We start from the raw sequence: 16,582 nt of genomic DNA, 5'->3' as shown, positions 1-16,582 counted from the left end.
AAGGCACATAAATACTTTTTCTTGCCCATTCACTCTGAATAGTACACATACACAATCCATGTCTCATTGTATTGTAGCTTAAATATCTTTCTTTAACCTGTCTCCTCCCCTCCATCTATACTGATTGAAGTGGATTTAACAGTGACATCAGCAAGGGATCATAGCTTTCACCTGGTTTCACCTGGAACGTCTGTCATGGAAAGAGCAGGTGTTCTTAATGTTTTGTACTCAGTGCATATTATCGTTGGAATGTTGTACTAGCAGAGAATATATTAGTGTAGGAATGCTGTACTAGCAAAGAATATATTAGTGTAGGAATGCTGTACTCAAAGAATATATTAGTGTAGGAATGCTGTACTAGCAAAGAATATATTAGTGTAGGAATGCTGTACTAGCAAAGAATATATTAGTGTAGGAATGCTGTACTAGCAAAGAATATATTAGTGTAGGAATGCTGTACTAGAAAGAATATATTAGTGTAGGAATGCTGTACTAGCAAAGAATATATTGTGTAGGAATGCTGTACTAGCAAAGAATATATTAGTGTAGGAATGCTGTACTAGCAAAGAATATATTAGTGTAGGAATGCTGTACTAGCAAAGAATATATTAGTGTAGGAATGCTGTACTAGCAAAAGATATATTAGTGTAGGAATGCTGTACTGCAAAGAATATATTAGTGTAGGAATGCTGTACTAGCAAAGAATATATTAGTGTAGGAATTGCTGTACTAGCAAAGAATATATTGTGTAGGAATGCTGTACTAGCAAAGAATATATTAGTGTAGGAATGCTGTACTAGCAGAGAATATATTAGTGTAGGAATGCTGTACTAGAAGAATAATTAGTGGAATGCTGTATAGCAAAGAATATATTAGTGTAGGAATGCTGTCTAGCAAAGAATATATTAGTGTAGGAATGCTGTACTAGCAAAGAATATATTATGTAGGAATGCTGTACTAGCAAAGAATATATTAGTGTAGGAATGCTGTACTAGCAAAGAATATATTAGTGTAGGAATGCTGTACTAGCAAGAATATATTAGTGTAGGAATGCTGTACTAGCAAAGAATATATTAGTGTAGGAATGCTGTACTAGCAAAGAATATATTAGTGTAGGAATGCTGTACTAGCAAAGAATATATTAGTGTAGGAATGCTGTACAGCAAGAATATTTAGTGTAGGAATGCTGTACTAGTAGAGAATATATTAGTGTAGGAATGCTGTGCTAGTAGAGAATATATTAGTGTAGGAATGCTGTATAGTAGAGAATATATTAGTGTAGGAATGCTGTACTAGTAGACAATATATTAAGTGTAGAAATGCTGTACTAGTAGAGAATTATATTAGTGTAGGAATGCTGTACTAGTAGATAATGAGTTGAACTGTGTTGGGTGGGGCCTTCCCATCAGGGTGACTGTGAAGAGAGACAGGAGTTGAACTGTGTTGGGTGGGGCCTTCCCATCAGGGTGACTGTGAGAGAGACAGGAGTTGAACTGTGTTGGGTGGGCCTTCCATCAGGGTGACTGTGAAGAGAGACAGGAGTTGAACTGTGTTGGGTGGGACCTTCCCATCAGGGTGACTGTGAGGAGAAACAGGAGTTGAACTGTGTTGGGTGGGACCTTCCCATCAGGGTGACTGTGAAGAGAGACAGGAGTTGAACTGTGTTGGGTGGGCCTTCCCATCAGGGTGACTGTGAAGAGAGACAGGATTTGAACTGTGTTGGGTGGGGCCTTCCCATCAGGGTGACTGTGAAGAGAGACAGGAGTTGAACTGTGTTGGGAGGGGCCTTCCCATCAGGGTGACTGTGAGGACAGGAGTTGAACTGTGTTGGGTGAGGCCTTCCCATCAGGGTGACGGTGAGGAGAAACAGGAGTTGAACTGTGTTGGGTGAGGCCTTCCCATCAGGGTGACTGTGGGAGAAACAGGAGTTGAATTGTGTTGGGTGGACCTTCCCATCAGGGTGACTGTGAAGAGAGACAGGAGTTGAACTGTGTTGGGTGGGGCCTTCCCATCAGGGTGACTGTGAGGAGAAACAGGAGTTGAACTGTGTTGGGTGAGGCCTTCCCATCAGGGTGACTGTGAGGAAAAAGGAGTTGAACTGTGTTGGGTGGGGCCTTCCCATCAGGGTGACTGTGAAGAGAGACAGGAGTTGAACTGTGTTGGGTGGGACCTTCCCATCAGGGTGACTGTGAAGAGAGACAGGAGTTGAACTGTGTTGGGTGGGGACTTCCCATCAGGGTGACTGTGAAGAGAGACAGGAGTTGAACTGTGTTGGGTGGGGCCTTCCATCAGGGTGACTGTGAAGAGAGACAGGAGTTGAACTGTGTTGGGTGGGACCTTCCCATCAGGGTGACTGTGAAGAGAGACAGGGTGTGAACTGTGTTGGGTGGGACCTTCCCATCAGGGTGACTGTAAAGAGAGACAGGAGTTGAACTGTGTTGGGTGGGACCTTCCCATCAGGGTGACTGTGAAGAGACAGGAGTTGAACTGTGTTGGGTGGGGCCTTCCCATCAGGGTGACTGTGAAGAGAGACAGGAGTTGAACTGTGTTGGGTGGGGCCTTCCCATCAGGGTGACTGTGTGAAGAGAGACAGGAGTTGAACTGTGTTGGGTGGGGCTTCCCTCAGGGTGACACCTCAAGCTTATCTCTTGTCCAAATAGTGCAGAATACATAAAGAACAATGACTATTGTTCAACATGATGAACAAAGACACTATTAATTTCATTTGTAGAACTGCTCCAGTATCTACTTCAATACGTTTCCCTTTTCAAGGCATTTTACACTTTACCAGAGTATGTTGCATTGACCTCAGACATTCTGGAAAATACCAGTCATCTCTCTCATTCAGAACCATTATCATCTCATATATACAGTCATTGTCATATCCAACTGTGTGGACTTTGGAAGTTAATATGATGTTGAGTGAAGTAGACATCTCGGTGCTACAGCCCATCACTCGCTACCTCATCGCTAACCCAGCGCTAGCGCTAGCTGCTACTCGCTACCTCATCGCTAACCCGCTAGCTGCTACTCGCTACCCTATCGCTAACCCGCTAGCTGCTATCGCGTACCTATCGCTAACCGCTAGCTGCTATCGCTTACGCTGTCATCGCTAACCCGCTAGCTGCTACTCGCTACCTCATCGCTAACCCACTACTTGCTAGCTGCTACTCGCTACCTCACCGCTAACCCGCTAGCTGCTACTCGCTACTTCATCGCTAACCCGCTAGCCGCTAGCTGCTACTGTAAGTCCTTTTCCTACTCAACAAAATGCCTTCTTTCTGTTTTGCATTCAGTCCTTTTTATACAATATCATATGGTTCAAATACCGCATGATTCAGTACGATATCACAACGTTATGCTCGTTTCAACAGCAACAGAAAATGTTCAACTCTAGCTGCTTCCTGTCTCTTTAACGTGTCAAAGCCTGCTTCCTCAGATCACTGACCTCTGTGTGACCTGTGGGGACCTGAGAAAAGCCCCTGTGATTATGAATAATAGCAATGGGCTGCCAATGGGCCATCCCAATGAGAGCTGGGGGGCTGAGATGATTGGCCGGGGGAGGGGGGGGTTAAGAGTCTGATATCAAATCTAATCTCGTCTCTGAATACCTCACCGTGAAATGCTTACTTACAACCAACCAACAATGCAGATGTTCTTTTTAAGTCAGTAAAAAAATATTTGCAAAAAAAAGAAGCTAAATGAAATTAATTAAAGTAAGAAAAAACGTAACACAATAAAATTAAAATAACGGGGAGGCGTACCGGTACCGAGTCAATGTGCGGGGGTACAGGTTAGTCGAGGTCATTGAGGTAATATGTACATGTAGGTAGGGGTAAAGTGACTATGCATAGATAATAAACAGCAAGAGGCAGCAGCGTAAAAGAGGGGTCTGGGTAGCCCTTTGATTAACTGTTCAGCAGTCTGATGGCTTGGGGGTAGAAGCTGTTAAGGAGCCTTTTGGTCATAGACTTGGAGCTCCGGTACCGCTTGCTGTGCGGTAGCAGAGAGAACAGTCTATGACTAGGGTGGCTGGAGTCTTTAATGATTTAAGGGGCCTTCTTCTGACACCGCCTGGTATAAAGGTCCTGGATGGCAGGAAGCTTGGCCCCAGTGATGTACTGGGCCGTACTCACTACCCTCTGTAGTGCCTTGTGGTCGGATGCCGAGCAGTTGCCATACCAAGCGGTGATGCAACCAGTCAGGATGCTCTCGATGGTGCAGCTGTAGCTCTGTCCTCTTTTTCCTGTAGTCCACAATCAGCTCGTTTTTCTTCCTCACGTTGAGGGAGAGGTTGTTGTCCTGACACCACACTGTCAGGTCACTGATCTCCTCCCTATAGGCTGTCTCATCGTTGTTGGTGATGAGGCCTACCACCGTTGTGTCGTCGGCAAACTTAATGATGGTGTTGGAGTCATGTGTCGCCATGCAGCCGTGGGTGAACAGGGAGTACAGAAGGGGACTAAGCACGCACCCCTGAGGGGCCACCGTGTTGAGGATCAGCGTGGCAGATGTGTTGTTGTCTACCCTTACCACCTGGGGGTGGTCTGACATGATTGGCCTGGGGACGAAGAGTCTGATATGATTGGCCTGGGGGTTAAGAGACTGATATGATTGGCCTGGGGGTTAAGAGTCTGATATGATTGGCCAGGGCGTTAAGAGTCTGATATGATTGGCCAGGGGGTTAATACACGACCGGTGGGTCCCCCGCAGGGCGTTTGAACTAACGTAGGCTAATGTGATTAGCATAAGGTTTTAAGTAACAAGAGCATTTCCCAGGACTGCGCTGTCTAATTTACAGTAGCTATTACAGTGAAAGAATACCATGCTATTGTTTGAGGAGAGTGCACAGTTATGAACATGAAAATGTATTAGTAAACCAATTAGGCACATTTGGGCAGTCTTGATACAACATTTTAAACAGAAATACAATGGTTCATTGGATCAGTCCTAAACTTTGCACATGCACTGCTACCATCTAGTGGCCAAAATCTATATTGCGCCTGGGCTGGAATAATACATTATGGCCTTTCTCTTGCATTTCAAAGATGATGGTACAAGAAAAAAAGAAAAGAAATCCATTTTTTTTCTTTGTATGATTTTTATGTGTTATATTATCCTACATTAATTTCACATTTCCACAATCTTCAAAGTGTTTCCTTTCAAATGGTACCAAGAATATGCATATCCTTGCTTCAGGTCCTGAGCTACAGGCAGTTAGATTTGGGTATGTCATTTTAGGTGAAAATTGAAAAAAGGGTCTGATCCTTAAGAGGTTTAAGGAGGGCACCAGACATGTACATGCAGTTAGGAACTTTCTCATTGACTCCAGGTCATGAAATATCAAGTCCTTTTCAAGTCCTCGCCAGTAACAGGGCACTAAATCTCTGGGTGTGTCCCAAAATGGCCCCCTGTATAGTGGTCAAATGGACCCCTACATAGGCCCCCTGATATTATACAGGTCTATAGGTCTTGGTCTGTGCCATCACACCAATCTACCCCCCCTGTTATTATACAAGTCTATTGGTCCTGGCTGTGTCATCACACCATCCACCCCCCTGTTATTATACAGGTCTATTGGTCCTGGCGTGTGTCATCACACATCTACCCCCCTGTTATTATACAGGTCTATGGTCCTGGCTGTGTCATCACACATCCCCCCCCCCCCCCCCCCCTGTTATTATACAGGTCTATTGGTCCTGGCTGTGTCATCACACCATCCACCCCCCTGTTATTATACAGGTCTATAGGTCCTGGCTGTGTCATCACACCATACACCCCCCCCCCCCCCTGTTATGATACAGGTCTGTTGGTCCTGGCTGTGCCATCACACCATCCACCCCCCGTGTTATTATACAGGTCTATTGGTCCTGGCTGTGTCATCATACCATCCACCCCCCCCCCCCCCCCCCCCCCCTGTTTATTATACAGGTCTATTGGTCCTGGCTGTGTCATTACACCCCCCCCTGTTTTTATACACGCCTTGGTCCTGGCTGTGTCATCATACCATCCCCCCCCCCCTGTTATTATACAGGTCTGTTGGTCCTGGCTGTGCCATCACACCATCCACCCCCCCTGTTATTATACAGGTCTATTGGTCCTGGCTGTGTCATCACACATCCACCCCCCTGTATTATACAGGTCTATTGGTCCTGGCTGTGTCATCACACCATCCACCCCCTGTTATTATACAGGTCTATTGGTCCTGGCTGTGTCATCACACCATCCACCCCCCCCCTGTTATTATACAGGTCTATTGGTCCTGGCTGTGTCATCACCCCATCCACCCCCCCTGTTATTATACAGGTCTATTGGTCCTGGCTGTGTCATCACACCATCCACCCCCCCTGTTTTATACAGGTCTATTGGTCCTGGCTGTGTCATCACACCATCCACCCCCCTGTTATTATACAGGTCTATTGGTCCTGGCTGTGTCATCATACCATCCACCCCCCTGTTTATATTGATATTCGTCATTGAATCCAGATGTATTTCTTTTACTTCCCTGACTTACTGATTTTCTTTAGAAAGTAGAATCGCCGTGTCTGAAAAACTGTCAGTGTCTAGTCTACTGACCGTGACTACAGTCTAGTCTACAGACCGTGACTACAGTCTAGTCTACAGACGGACTACAGTCTAGTCTACAGACCGTGACTACAGTCTAGTCTACAGACCATAACTACAGTCTAGTCTACAGACCGTGACTACAGTCTAGTCTACAGACCGTGACTACAGTCTAGTCTACAGACCATAACTACAGTCTAGTCTACAGACCGTGACTACAGTCTAGTCTACAGACCGTGACTACAGTCTAGTCTACAGACCATACTACAGTCTAGTCTACAGACCGTGACTACAGTCTAGTCTACAGACGGACTACAGTTAGTCTACAGACCTGACTACAGTCTAGTCTACAGACCGTGACTACAGTCTAGTCTACAGACCGTGACTACAGTCTAGTCTACAGACCGTGACTACAGTCTAGTCTACAGACCGTGACTACAGTCTAGTCTACAGACCGTGACTACATTCTAGTCTACTGACCGTGACTACAGTCTACAGACCGTGACTACAGTCTAGTCTACAGACCGTGACTACAGTCTAGTCTACAGACCGTGACTTACAGTCTACAAGACCGTGACTACAGTCTAGTCTACAGACCCGTGACTACAGTCTAGTCTACAGACCGTGACTACAGTCTAGTCTACAGACCGTGACTACAGTCTAGTCTACAGACCGTGACTACATCTAGTCTACAGACCGTGACTACAGTCTAGTCTACAGACCGTGACTACAGTTAGTCTACAGACCTGACAAGTCTGAGTCTACAGACCGTGACTACAGTCTAGTCTACAGACCGTGACTACAGTCTAGTCTACAGACCGTGACTACAGTCTACAGACCGTGAGGGAAAGTGGAAACTTCTTTGAGGATATGTTTGTTTAGATTTAGTCTGAAATTGTGACGCAACATSTTCTCAATACCAGGTCTAAATGTCACAACAACATTTATTGACAAAACATGTTTTTATTAAATAAAGTCCATACAACAACATGTAATATAAATAAGCTGCAGTAAGATATGAAAAGCWATATAACASAAATYAACAAAATGTACATAGACACTTTAAAGGAATGTCAGTGATCCACCAGATATGTCGTGTTTTATAGAAACAAACGACACTATACACAACTCTGTATTAACATATGAATCATTTCATCTAAAAAACCCATTACAATATTTATATATTTACAATTTCATAGCTTTAATATGGAGGTGTGTTTTTAATGGTCACTAGGTGCGGCTGTGACGGCGGAACACAGTGGGCAGGTTATCAACGGGGTAGACCGTAGGGCCGATCTTCATGGTCGGCGGACCGTTCGATAGAGTCCAGTCACATCGCAGAGTCAGCTCCAACAGGAATATCTTAAGGAGGACCTTGGCGAACTCTTTGCCCACGCACATCCTGGAGCCGCCGCCGAACGGGATGTAGTTGAAGCGTGAGGAGTCCTCGGAGGATCCGTCCATGAAACGCTCCGGGTCGAACTCCTCTTTGTTGGGGAACACGTCGGCCACGTCGTGGGTGTCACAGATACTGTAGATGACGGTCCAGCCTTTGGGGATCTGGTAACCCTGGTAACATAGAATAACACAGCGTTGTTAAGACAACTGGTCTGGAGTTTCTGACGATCCCGTCAAAAAGATATCAAATTGACAGATTAGTATTGTATTTAAATCCTCTGGTAAAAAGGGGAACGTACATTGAGTTGGAAAGTCTTCAGTACCACTCTGAAGCCTCCGGGAACAGGGGGGTTCATCCTCAACGTCTCTTTGATCACACAGCCGGTATACTTTAACTGTTCCAACACCTCCATGTTCACATTCTGACCCAGCAGATCCACACCTCGTTCCTCCTGAGAGAGAGAGAGAGAGAGAGAGAAAGAAAGCGAAGAGAGAGAGAAAAGCGAGAGAGGAGAGGAAAGGAGAGAGAGAGAGAGAAAGCGAGAGAGAGAAAAATGAAAGCGAGAGACAGCGAGAGACAGAGAGAAAGCGAGAGACAGAGAGAGAGAAAGTGAGAATGTATTATTTCACAATCATCCATAAGCCAATGAGATCTAAAGGACATTATCAATGTGAGAGTAACGAGTGGATATTGATTGATGTTTTCCAGCTATAATAAGGGGTTGTTACCTGCTGGTGCAGTTCTTGTCTGAGTTGGTTGACCACGTCAGGGTTGAGTCCCAGGAACATGACCAGCGAGGTGGCTGTACTGGCAGTGGTCTCATGGCCTCCAAATAAAAGCTCTGTGGCTGACTCCTTAATTGCCTTCAGATAGAGAATTTATTGTTTTACTCACTGAGCAAAGATTCTTTTGACCCACAGCTGGTTTAAATGTAAATGTCATCATCTATTATTATGCATGAAAAATAACTTGATAAATGCACGTTTTTTATTTATTTTTTACTTAACCTTAATTTAACTAGGCAAGTCAGTTAAGAGCACATTCTTATTCGGTTACTGGCCCCAACGCTCTAACACAGCACCTTGCCGCCCCCAACGCTCTAACCACCAGGCTACTGCCGCCCCAACGCTCTAACCACCAGGCTACCTGCCGCCCCAACGCTCTAACCACCAGGCTACCTGCCGCCCCAACGCTCTAACCACCAGGCTACCTGCGCCCCAACGCCTAACCACCAGGCTACCTGCTATCCCAACGCTCTAACCACCAGGCTACCTGCCACCCCCAACGCTCTAACCACCAGGCTACCTGCCGCCCCCAACGCTCTAACCACCAGGCTACCTGCCGCCCCCAACGCTCTAACCACCAGGCTACCTGCCGCCCCAATGCTCTAACCACCAGGCTACCTGCCGCCCCAACGCTCTAACCACCAGGCTACCTGCCGCCCCAACGCTCTAACCACTAGGCTACTTGCCGCCCCAACGCTCTAACCACTAGGCTACTGCGCCCCAACGCTCTAACCACTAGGCTACCTGCCGCCCCAACGCTCTAACCACCAGGCTACCTGCCGCCCCCAACGCTCTAACCACCAGGCTACCTGCCGCCCCAATGCTCTAACCACCAGGCTACCTGCGCCCCCAACGCTCTAACCACCAGGCTACCTGCCGCCCCATGCTCTAACCACCAGGCTACCTGCCGCCCCAAAGCTTCTAACCACTAGCTACTTGCCGCCCCAACGCTCTAACCACTAGGCTACCTGCCGCCCCAAAGCTCTAACCACCAGGCTACCTGCCGCCCCAACGCTCTAACCACTAGGCTACCTGCCGCCCCAACGCTCTAACCACCAGGCTACCTGCCCCCCAACGCTCTAACCACTAGGCTACTTGCTGCCCCCAACGCTCTAACCACTAGGCTACTGCCGCCCCAACGCTCTAACCACCAGGTTACCGCCACCCCAACGCTCTAACCACCAGGCTACCTGCCGCCCCAACGCTCTAACCACTAGACTACCTGCCGCCCAACCACCAGGCTACCTGCCGCCCCCAACGCTCTAACCACCAGGCTACCTGCCGCCCCAACCACCAGGCTACCTGCCGCCCCAACGCTCTAACCACTAGACTACCTGCCGCCCCACACCAGGCTACCTGCCGCCCCAACGCTCTAACCACCAGGCTACCTGCCGCCCCAACCCAACCCAGGCTACCTGCCGCCCCAACGCTCTAACCACCAGGCTACCTGCCGCCCCACGCTCTAACCACCAGGCTACCTGCCGCCCCAACGCTCTAACCACCAGGCTACCTGCCGCCCCAACGCTCTAACCACCAGGCTACCTGCCCGCCCCAACGCTCTAAACCACTAGCTACCTCCGCCCCAACGCTCTAACCACCAGGCTACCTGCCGCCCCAACGCTCTAACCACCAGGCTACCTGCCGCCCCAACGCTCTAACCACCAGGCTACCTGTGTTGAAGATGGGATACATGTATAGAGATACCTGCATGCTGAATGGGGATACATGTATAGAGTATTACCTGCATGCTGAATGGGGATACATGTATAGAGTATTACCTGCATGCTGAATGGGGATACATGTATAAGTATTACCTGCATGCTGAATGGGATACATGTATAGAGTATTACCTGGCATGCTGAATGGGGATACATGTATAGAGTATTACCTGCATGCTGAATGGGGATACATGTATAAGTATTACCGCATGCTGAATGGGGATACATGTATAGAGTATTACCTGCATGCTGAATGGGGATACATGTATAGAGTATTACCTGCATGCTGAATGGGGATACATGTATAGAGTATTACCTGCATGCTGAATGGCTGCTGTTCCTGCTGATGTCGATCAGCTGTTGTAGCGCGTCTCTGTGTTTCACCTCTTTTCCACTGTCTATTTTTCTCTGAATGTTCTCCTCGATTTTGGAGTGGATTAAATTTCGGGCTTTCAATCCCTGTAGATAAAAGAGATGTATTTTTTTTTTTTTTACATTAATTTAGGCCCTGACAATATTCTAAATACATTGTTTTTAAAAAACGTCATAGAATTAGAATTGAGTGCACCGCTATTTACCCGGTACAAGCCGCTGAAGGGGACATCTACCGGCAGGGAGAAAAGGTTCTTGATCATCTCTTCGAAAGCCTCCACCAGCTCGTGCTCGTCGGTCTCGATCTGTTCCGGGTCGAAGCCCAGGAGGATCCTCATGGCGATGCGGAACATGAGGCGCTTCATCTCGGGGTAGACTAGAACGTCGGAGTCCTTCTGTAGCCATTSCCTCACGGCGCTCCTCACCTCCTCCTGGATCACCGGGATGTAGTGCTCCAAGGCATCCCGGGAGAACGCTCTCATTATAGCCTGAAATACAGGAGCAACGTTCCGTTAAGACGGGAGGGACATTAAAAKAAARCTTTAAATAGGTGCTTATTTTAGCCAAATATCTATGCGTAAAATAATACATTTAATTTGCTACGTTAAAGGTGTTTATTCATGCAAAAAAAAWAAAGTTTAAACCATCTACGCACTTTTTTCTTGTTTTTGTGCTGGGTCCCGTGCATATTGGAGAGCGTGTYCGATCCCAAAATAGTTCTGACGGAAGCGGGCCACTGCACCGCGACAAGTTTATGTTCCCCCAGCAGAATGTGTCTGACGTTGTTCGCGCCCATGACGCGCACCGTGGGGTTGCCAAAGAGATGCGTTCTGTAAATGCATCCATACTTCTGCCGTTTCATCCGCAGGAACTTTCTCCTCTGCAATAAAAAARGGAATAAATACAATGTTTATTATCAACGGAAGATATATATACACTAACAGGTTAATATTATACAATATGACTATTATTACGTTTGAAAGGGTTATAAAATGACCTGGAGAAGGAGTTGGAGCGTCTCTCCGATGAAAGGTAAGCCCATGGATCCAGGAGGAAGAGGGGCTGGACAGCTGGGATCCCGACCACGGATCAAATAAACCTCCCATAACTTCACCGCGACTAAAAAGAGAAAGATTGGAAGCACAATGGTGCACAGAAGTGTCGCCAGCAAGGTGTTCAAAGCCATTGTACTAGTGCGCGTAACTCAAACCAACTATAAACTTTGTGAGGACTTTTAGGTGGAGCAAGAGATTGTTTGCTTCTGAACCGTATGGGTGTTTCTACGGCCTTTTTATACCCTTTTCCCCAGGTCTCGGCCTCCTGTTACCTTTGGCTTGGCGACAGAAATTAGTTCACACAAAGTTCATCTTTAATTGTTGTGTCATCTCGCTCCGCCCACGGAGTTGCAGCCTCTCCAAAAACCCCATTTGTTACAGGCGCATTTTAATACCACCTCCTGTTGCAGACGCACAATCAGGGATTTAACTCTGAAAAGGTGTTAAGTACCTCTAACAATAGGAACCATCCAAAGGTTCTTTGTTGCGAATATTCCGCAGTTTAGCCTCATTACATGTGATGAGTTCTGCGTGTAATGCCCGGGGCGGGTCTTAATTGACCAGCTTTCAACACATTTCAATTAGCGCTGTTGGCTCCGAATTTAAATCATTTCCTTAATCCTCTTTAAATTACAACACACGTCTTTGCTTTATTCGACTCATGCATTTAAATACAGCTGAATGTGGTCAAATTAAATCATTAAACAATCGTGTGAAAGCTTTAATCCAGCATTTTGTTGGAATAATAACGAAGTTGTTTGTATTGTACTTTATTAGGTTATACGAATTAAGGACAGTTGTTTTGGAGGCGAAACTGACACGTTTTTCCTTTTGAGAGTTAGAGATGTTCAGTGACGTAGTGTGCACCCTGGTTAAACTTGTCTAATCTAGAATGAGACTTTAACCTGTTGTCTGTCTCGACTACCGTTTCCCTCTGCAGTCGGTGACGCTGCTCCGTCTGTATCTGTGGAAGKGCCTCTGTTATAAAAAATGATATCTTGCTTGCAGTGAGTTCAAACTTGGGTCAGTTGGTGGGAAAAAAACAAAAACTTGGTTTTAACAAGGTTACCGGGAGGCTAAACATGTCAAGTAAACACCGCTGAACCAACCCAGTGGCTTTGGAATCACTGTTTTATGACAGCTATAAACATGGAGCGGACAGACGACTCAGCCAGTCAAGCAGGAGACAGCGTGGCTCCACATTTTACAGCGACACGTTCTAGATTTCCCGTTCTCTCTCTCTCTCTCTTCTCTCTCTCTCTCCCTCTTCTCTCTCTCTCTTCTCTCTCTCTCTCTCTCCTCTTCTCTCTCTCTCTCTCCCTCTCTCTCTCCTCCTCTCCCTCTCTCTCTCTTTTCTTCTCTTCTCTCCTCTCTCCCCTCCTCTCTCTCTCTCTCTCTCTCTCTCTCTCTTCTCTCTTTGTCTCTCTCTCTTCTCTCTCTCTTTTCTTCTCTCTCTCTCCCCTCTCTCTCTTCTCTCCCCCTCTCTCTCTCTCTGCTCCCCCTCTCTCTCTCTTCTCTCTCTCCTCTGTCTCTCTCTCTCTCTCTCTCTCTCTCTCTCTCTCTCTCTCTCTCTTTCTCTCTCTCTCTTGCTCTCTCTCTCTCTCTCTGTCGGGTCGCACCGAGGTGCTGACGCGTTGCCCTGCAGTTCACCTCGTCACTATGTATGTAGTAATCCATGCTAATAGCTTGAGGAGAAATAACCCATAAATATCAGGATATTCTCAGGCGTTTAAATGCACATTTCTTGATTAAATAATTCAACCACATAGCCTATCCAAGACACCGAAGGGCGTGTATTATGGCATTACCTCACTACACTTTAGAGGCATATAGGTTCAAACAAAGCGGCCCCCGGTGAATAAGAACATTGTGTGAAATAGTTCAGTGATATCATGTCCTTCCTCTCGTCCACACTGGTGTCAGCTGAAGTTCAAGAGTACATCACTGTATTTCACAACAGTCCAGAAGGACACATCATTTAACTCTTATATCAGGTGGTCTTTAATACACGCCTTTTAATAACCTATAAAAAAAAACACCATCTGACCCGTGACGAATCATATATTTCCTTTCGATTAGACCAGGAATTGACTTAAATGGCCACCGGGGATGTTTTTCGTGCTTCCCCGTCCCACAAAATGCATAGCTATTTACGCGCGCGCCTCTCTGTCTGTGTGTGAGAGTAGAAACAGAGAAAGAGATTGAGAGAGATGAGGTCTGTGTCGGGGGGCGCATCGTCAGCGATTAGCTGGAGGCCGGAGAGGCTCTGCAACGCCGGGAGGGGACCTCTCCTCATTCCCAAGCGCTGGCGCTGACCGCCAGTGCCCTACACACGACCCTGACATCTCGGTGAACTCCCGCGCACCAACCTCGCCAAGTTCACTGTCCATCAGATAACAAGATAGGGGACCGGGACGAGCATGAACGAACACAAGCAGCAATTACAGCAGAACAGTTATTCTCTCCGTTGTCGGTCAATCACACAAATCAAATAAAGCGGTTACCGTGTAATTGGGTCAAGAGATAAAATGGCTTCCCACTTGTTGGAATAAAACGTTTTAATTGGAGCCTTTTACTTTATATTATCACTACTAGCCTATGTAACCTACTAGGATAATTTAATATATATTATCACTACTAGCCTGTAACCTACTAGGATAATTTAATATATATTTTCACTACTAGCCTGTAACCTACTAGGATAATTTAATATATATTATCACTAGTAGCCTGTAACCTACTAGGATAATTTAATATATATTTTCACTAGTAGCCTATGTAAACTACCCACTAGGATAATTTAATATATATGATTACTAGTAGCCTGTGTAAACTACCCACTAGGATAATTTAAGACGGATCAAACTAGTTGTAGCATCATTCATTCACAGATATTTTTTTTAATGACCATACATCTTCCATTAAAACCTCGATGTGTCGCTCTCATGCGCTGCGCAAAGGGCTCCTCTGTCCAATTCTAGAGGGAGGAGATTTGATTTGTAGGTTTGCATGACGTATGTGCAGTCGGAGGTGCTGTCACAACAGGAGAGGGCGGAGTCAGGAGAGGCACGGCTCAGCGGTTCACCCAGAGGTCAGTCCCTCCAAGTCCCTCCACGGACCCAGCGGCTCTAGGCGCAGCCATTCCCCCTGTCAGGTCTAACTTCTCTGGGCTTGTTAAGGGCGGGAGGCTCGGTAGGTGGAGTTTTATCCATCCTGTGAAAAAACACCCTCAAGTGTTGTTTTTTTAGTTGAATGGGAAACAATGGGCCATTTATTAWGTCAGATTTGTATTGAAATGAAAAGGTGTGAGAGGAGAGAAAAGGGGATTTAGAACGGGTGTAGTGTGTAAATAGGTTAGGCCAACCACTGATCTTTGATGCCAGCTGGTTATTACCTCATAACACATCGCTGGGTGGAAAGGAAGCCACGTCCCAAATACCACTCTATTCCTTATATAGTGCACTACTTTAGACCTCACCTCCTCATAGTGCACTACCTGGTCAAATGTAGTGCACTATAAAGGGGATAGCATGTCATTTGGAACTGGGTCAAAGTTTCTTGGTCTGTTTCTGGCTTCTTCACCGACAGGGGAAGCTCCTTTTTATTCAAAAGGTACAATGGGAAACTATTCAATTTGATTAACTTTATCAAATATACCAATTTAAAACATCAACGAGGACAAAAAGAATGTTTCAGGTTGGTAAACTCTATTACACAATTCCCTCATCACCTGGTCATTATATAAACATCCTGTATATAAATGCTCTATAAATAACAGCCTTTACATCCGGTATATAAATGCTCTATAAATAACAGACTTTACATCCTGTATATACATTCTCTAACTAAAATAACAGAACTTTACATTCTGTAATACATTCTACTAATAAACTAACAGACTTTACATCCTTGTATATTAATGTAACAGACTTTACATCTGTATCATAATGCTCATATAAATACAGACTACTACATCCATGTATAATAATTCTCTATATAACCAGACTTACATCCTGTATATAAATATACTCTATAAATAACAGACCATTACATCACCTGTATATAAATACTCTTAAATACAAACTAGAACTTTACATCTGTATCATACATTCTGCTACCTAAATATACAGACTTTACATCCTGTATATACATTCTCTATAAAATAACCAGACTTTACATCCCTGTATATTATAAATAACAGACTTTGACATCCTGTATGTAAATAACAGATCTTAAACATCCTGTATATAAATAGCTCTATATAAAATAACAGACTTTACATCCTTAATATAAATAACAGGAAATTACACATCCTAGTAAAGTAAATACTCTATAAATAACAGACTTTACATCCTGTAAAATACAATTCTCTATAAATACGATTTTATACATCCTGTATATAAATGCTCAATAAATAACAGACCCTTTAAACATCCTTGTAAATAATAAAATAACAGACTTTCACATCCTGTAAATAAATACCTCTTAAATAACAGACTTTACATCCTGTAAATACATTCTCTAATACAATACGATTTTCATCCTGTATATAAATGCTCAATAAATAACAATTTACATCCTGTAATATACAGACTTTACATCTACTGTTAATAAATAAATAAGCAGATTTACATCTGTATATTATAAATATACAGACTTTACCATCCCTGTATATCACACTAAGCCTTA

The 16,582-nt window shown here is 45.1% G+C and overlaps 2 protein-coding genes across 2 annotated transcripts in view; both read right to left on the bottom strand.

Moving 5' to 3' along the window:
* Nucleotides 1–7,568: 7,568 nt before the first annotated feature.
* On the bottom strand, nucleotides 7,569–12,116 carry LOC112077953 (cytochrome P450 26A1-like). Its single transcript, XM_024144337.2, is given in 7 exon segments — nucleotides 7,569–8,133; nucleotides 8,262–8,414; nucleotides 8,692–8,826; nucleotides 10,746–10,925; nucleotides 11,045–11,326; nucleotides 11,494–11,718; nucleotides 11,836–12,116. Coding segments are annotated over 7 exon segments (1,503 nt in total). The 5' UTR covers nucleotides 12,025–12,116; the 3' UTR covers nucleotides 7,569–7,794.
* Nucleotides 12,117–14,836: 2,720 nt separating this feature from the next.
* Nucleotides 14,837–16,582, bottom strand: part of LOC112077954 (E3 ubiquitin-protein ligase rnf213-alpha-like) — a 14,482-nt gene continuing 12,736 nt past the window's right edge. Inside the window, exon 14 of the mRNA XM_024144338.2 lies at nucleotides 14,837–14,926. Within this exon, the coding sequence (XP_024000106.1) occupies nucleotides 14,837–14,926 (90 nt within the window). The remainder of the gene's footprint in view (nucleotides 14,927–16,582) is intronic.

Source organism: Salvelinus sp. IW2-2015, unplaced genomic scaffold, assembly GCF_002910315.2.
Source record: "Salvelinus sp. IW2-2015 unplaced genomic scaffold, ASM291031v2 Un_scaffold5090, whole genome shotgun sequence".
Classification (NCBI taxonomy): domain Eukaryota; kingdom Metazoa; phylum Chordata; class Actinopteri; order Salmoniformes; family Salmonidae; genus Salvelinus; species Salvelinus sp. IW2-2015.
Note: the sequence above shows the minus strand (reverse complement) of the source record. Positions and strands in the feature narration are given on the sequence as shown.